General features: G+C 41.1%; 1 protein-coding gene across 1 annotated transcript; it reads right to left on the reverse strand.

Moving 5' to 3' along the window:
- On the reverse strand, positions 231-2,129 carry LOC110431871. The gene is made up of 3 exons (XM_021451592.1): positions 1,862-2,129; positions 596-1,471; positions 231-486 (listed from the first exon to the last, which is right to left on the reverse strand). Exons 1-3 carry the CDS (start codon positions 1,894-1,896, stop codon positions 462-464), a joined length of 936 nt encoding a protein of 311 aa, XP_021307267.1. The 5' UTR covers positions 1,897-2,129; the 3' UTR covers positions 231-461.

The raw sequence follows: 5,234 nt of genomic DNA on the forward strand, positions 1-5,234 counted from the left end.
CACGGCAGCCTTGTGAGGCTTGCGAGGTTGTTTTGCCTCAACGCATGTATGGCACTTTGAATTTTTGGCAACATCAAATTTAGGAATTAAATTTAAATTAGCTAAGCGAGACATGCAGCCAAAATTAATATGACATAATCGAGAATGCCAAACATTCATCTCAACATTAACGTTATTAACCACATTGTTCACGGCAAGAGGTAAACTGTCATCTAGCGACAAGCGGAACAAGCCTCCGCTTTCATAGCCTTTTCCAACAAAGGTTCCATACTTTGACATTACACATTTATTAGACTCAAACACAAGTTTAAAGCCATCACGACATAGCAAAGAGCCACTAATCAGATTTTTCCTTATGGAGGGGACATGATGCACGTTCTTGAGTTGCACGGTCTTCCCCGAAGTAAGCTTCAGATCCACCGTACCAACACCATGAACACCAGCACGCGCACCATTCCCCATCAGCAAGGCTCCACTCCTCCCGACCTGGTAACAGGAAAACAAGGACTTATCAGCACACACATGTATATTTGCACCTGTATCAACCCACCAATCAGGTGAGGAACAAACTGAAAATGCAGATAAATTGCCATACCCAGAAGCACCTGCATCAGTCTCAATGGTGTTAGCTGTCTTCGCCTTTGGTGGGGGCTTCCATTTAGCCTCAGGACACTCTCTGGAGAAGTGCCCATTGTTCCCACAGGTGAAGCAAGTCATCTTCGCCTTGTCAAATCCCATCTTCTTGTTATTACCTTTCTTGAAGGAAGTAGTGGATTTCTGCTTAAGCTCCTGCTGGGGCTTCTTCCTCTGTGGTTTAGGACGAAACTTTTGCACCACATGTGCACTAGTAGTCGCCTCACCGTTCCCGCCCTTTCCCTTCCCCTTGACATCCTTTGCTCTAGCCTTGTCCTCGACATCAAGACTGCCAACAAGTTCAGCAATACTAAACTGCTGCCTCTTGTGCTTCAAGGTAGTAGCAAAATCAGTCCAGGAATGTGGCAGCTTAGCAATAATGCAGCCTGCCACAAACCTGTCAGGGAGAGGACATCCGTACAGCTCTAATTCTTTCACCAGTCCCTGTACCTCATGAGCCTGTTCGACTACAGAACGGTTATCAACCATCTTGTAGTCATGGAACTGCTCCATGATATACAGCTCAGAACCAGCGTCAGAAAGACCGTATCGGGCCTCAAGAGCCTCCCACACAGCTCTGCCTGACGGGAGTGGTATGTAGGCATCAACCAGCGAATCATGGATGATGCTCAACAGTGCAGCCTTGCACATAGTCTCAGCATGTCCCCATGCCTCCTCATCCTGCTCGGATCTCACACCGGCAGGCTGCTCCTGGAGCACATGACCACAGCGCATGGCTGACAACCACAGAAAGGCTTTCTCACGCCACCTCTTGTAGTGAGTGCCCTCAAATGGCGTAGGCTTTAGCATGCCCGCAAAGCCAACAGATGAAAATGGCCTGAAATTACGTTTTTGGATTGTTGGAATATAAGACATTTTCATATTTATTTTAATCCATAAAAAGGACGCAATAAAAGGGATAATTACGACATGAATTATTTGAGAAAAACAATTCATGACAAAAATAAAAAGGATGACTATCAATTTGTAGAAGCAAATTAAGAAGACAGAACATACAACTAATATCATTTTATTTATGTGAATCATCATAGTTGTGCGCAAGGTATCCTCAATAACCGAAACAAAGATGAGTACAGAAATATATGGTACCAGTAAAATATTATTCACATGATCATCCAAGCAAAATATGTAGGATAATAGCAAAATGCTACCCAGGAACATCATGATATTAACAGTGAAATTAATAATAGGATGAAGAAGATTATACCCTGCGGCAGAACCGCTCGCACCGGGAAAAGTCATGGTGGTGCTTTGTCGTTGTAGTCGTCCCGCTCGATGCAGTGCAGAAAAGGTTGCCGTGTAGTCGCCACAGAATCACCAGCGAGTAGTCGTGTCGCCAACGACACTCTCCAAAAACGTAATCGCCCGTCCTCACCCGAGCAGATGAAGCGCACGACGGAGACGCGTTCCGGAGGCCTACTCTTCCATCTCTGGTGCTCGCCGGAGATGGAACGGAAAGGACTTGCGCAACAGGATGTGGTTTTTCCTTCTCAAGAGAACCGAGAGAGTGCGGGTCCTTTTATAGGCAAGCAGAAGGGGGAAGATCAGGCGCGGAACAGAAAGGTCGCGACTCTTTGCGGTGGAGGAGACAGAAACGGACAGGAGTTACCAGAAACTCCTCTCAATCAAGACCATGAAGACAGGAGTTACGGGAGTTACTAGAAACTCCTCTCAATGAAAACCATGAAGGCAGGAGTTACGGGAGTTACCAGAAACTCCTCTCAATGAAAACCATGAAGGCAGGAGTTACGGGAGTTACCAGCAACTCCTCTCAATCATGATCATGAAAGCAGGAGTTACAAGATTAAGGCCTCGCCCGCCCGCCCGTCCGCTCGCTCGCTGCCTGCCTGCCTCGCCACGCCACACCATGCCGTCTCTCGGTTAAATTCCCATACGGTACAAAACAAATTACTGCACACGTAAGAACCATAGAGTTTAATAGATATTATTAAATTAATGGTCTAGGCCCATAATATCCAACAAGTAGAAACTATGTTGTGCCCTACCTTGTGTCCACCTTGGGCTAAAAAATTGACACAAGACTTTTAGGACCGTAACTTGCTGTAGTTTGAGTGACCCACAATTTAGTTCTAAACAGAGTCCTATATCTCAATTTGTCTTGGAGGAACCTAGTATAATTACGGTCTTATAGCCAAGCTACTTTGTCTTTTTGTTTATGTGGTGGCGAGAAGAGATAGGAGATATTAGCCCTAATGTGAACAACATAAGTCAATTTTGGATCTGCTTTTATCATTATCTTTCCTTCTTATTAAATAAAATATCATATACAGCGTCTCTAATAATTCTCAAATAACTAGTTTAGGAAAAGTTCTATTGGTTATTGAGGAGATAGATCAAATAACTAGCGGCTCCTAAATAGCTAGTCTAGAATGCTCTCCCATAAACAACTCTCTCACAACCGACATAACTCTCCAATATAGTATTCTTTATTTATTATTTCTAAGATAGCTATTTGTAATTTGCCATTGAAAACACCCGAAGGGACTGTTTATTTCTGGGCTAGAATAGCTTGAAACTATTGTGAGTCTGGAAGCATTCGATTTTTTTTGGACTAGGCTAGAAATGTTCCAAAGCGTTTTAGGCCAAGAATGACTAACCGAACGGGCTCTAAGCTAGCTCTTTTAATATGGTTGGAGCTGCCCTTGATCTTGATCTCATGGATCAGCATATGAAAAATAACCTCAAGAAACCTAACTAGCTAGTGACAAGCTCATAGGAATTGTTAGGGAACACCGAGCATAAATAACTTTTAACAAGTAAAACAACTTACGGATAAAACATCGATGAGTGGGCCAAATGAGAGCACTATCCCAATGATGTGATTTTGAGTATATAGCCAAATAGATGATAGATACATAAAGCATACACGACGATTCCCAATTTATACATGAGGATGTAACCTCACATGAACTCACGCAACGCACGCTGTCGTGGATGGAATGGACCACCAATTCGATATCACTGATGATATATAAGAGAGCGACGCATTGGACCAGATTACAAGCACTACTCGTTACGCCTTGTTTAGTTGTTGAAAATTTTTAGATTTGGCTGCAATACCATTTTTATTTATATTTAATAAAAATATTATGCAATCATAGACTAATTAGATTCAAAGATTCATCTTGTAAGCTACAGGTAAACTATATAATTAATTATTTTTTTATTTATATTTAATGCTTCATGCATATGCCGTAAGATTTGACAGAAAATTTCAAAAAAATTTTACAATTTTTTTGGAAAATAAACAAGACCCTAGTAGTACTAATTTTTTCTGTACTACGTCTACGTGTCAACAACATATGACATTATTCACTCGAGACATGACAAAAGCACTCGATCACACAACGCTATCCTGGATGGACCACCGAGCGACATTCAATAAATGCAGGGATGTTTAGTTTCGAATTTTTTTGCAAAATGATTATTGTAGCAATTTTTATTTGTATTTTTAATTATTATCTAATTATTAACTAATTAAGTTTAAAAGATTCGGATCGTAGACTATAGCCGAACTGTGCAATTAATTATTTTTTATCTATATCTAATACTCTATACATGTACCGTAAAATTTAATACGACGGAGAATCTTGACCATTTTGCAAAATAATTCTAGAACTAAAGAGGCCTAGATTGCCTTTGTATTTATGTTGGCTCGTTTATGTCACATGTGCTGCCAAACAATCGTTTTTGCCGACAAAGTGAAATTTTTCTGCACCAATAAAAGGAAGAGTAGAATTTCTTTTTTAAGAAAAAAAAGGAGGAGTAAATAAAAGGAATGACCTCTGTAAACGCAAAAACAAAGGATCTTCAAGGTACGACCTCAATCTCCACCGATGTCAAAAAATAATCCAAAAAAAAATCTGGTTTTATATTTCTTCCAATAATCATTAAAAAAGGAAGAAAAAAACTGCATCACCAATAGTTTCCAATAATTTATTTTTAAAAAGCAGGCCCATTTAGGTTTTTGGTCACCGCCCCGTGCCACATCGACGTCGTCGCCACGAGCCTGCGCCCTACGGCTAGCCATCCCCGTCACTTGACTCACACCTCTAGAATCTCTAAAAACGAAATCTCGATTGCCTATTTTACCTTATAAGCTAGTATTCTCATATATCAGAAATACCGGCCGCCGGAGATCCAATTTTGACGGACCTCCCAAGTGGCGGTGATAGTCACGCCCCTAATCCATGGCCAACTGTTCCCTTACTCACAGCCAGAACCTATATAAAACAAAATCTCTATTATTTGCTCTCTTTTCAATATTCTGGCTGGAGATTCAATTCCGTTGAACCACCACCACTCCATTGTTTTGCTCTCTTCTCAGTATTCTCCGATCTAAATTAAAATGGTGGATGGAGATTCAGTTCCGTTGAACCACCAGACTATGGTGGAATATTTTTTTCCATCCTACCAAAAGAATTAATATTGGAAGTAACTGTTGAATACGCTGATATCTATCCTTATATAAAAAAAAAACTAACAAGTTGGTTTTATCAATTGGTCGTGCAGAATTCACCGGGCGCAGGGGTGGGGATGCACCAGCAGCAGTTGAGCAC

The sequence above is a fragment of the Sorghum bicolor genome, chromosome 1 (genome assembly GCF_000003195.3).
Source record: "Sorghum bicolor cultivar BTx623 chromosome 1, Sorghum_bicolor_NCBIv3, whole genome shotgun sequence".
In the NCBI taxonomy this organism is placed as follows: Eukaryota; Viridiplantae; Streptophyta; class Magnoliopsida; order Poales; family Poaceae; genus Sorghum; species Sorghum bicolor.

Excerpts from the sequence above, each read along its gene's own strand:
- LOC110431871 (XM_021451592.1), bottom strand. The coding sequence starts at position 1,896 with ATGACTTTTCCCGGTGCGAGCGGTTCTGCCGCAGG. Across the intron at positions 1,472-1,861 it reads GCGAGCGGTTCTGCCGCAGG|GCCATTTTCATCTGTTGGCT; the intron begins GTATAATCTTCT and ends ACGTAATTTCAG. Across the intron at positions 487-595 it reads ACTGATGCAGGTGCTTCTGG|GTCGGGAGGAGTGGAGCCTT; the intron begins GTATGGCAATTT and ends TCCTGTTACCAG.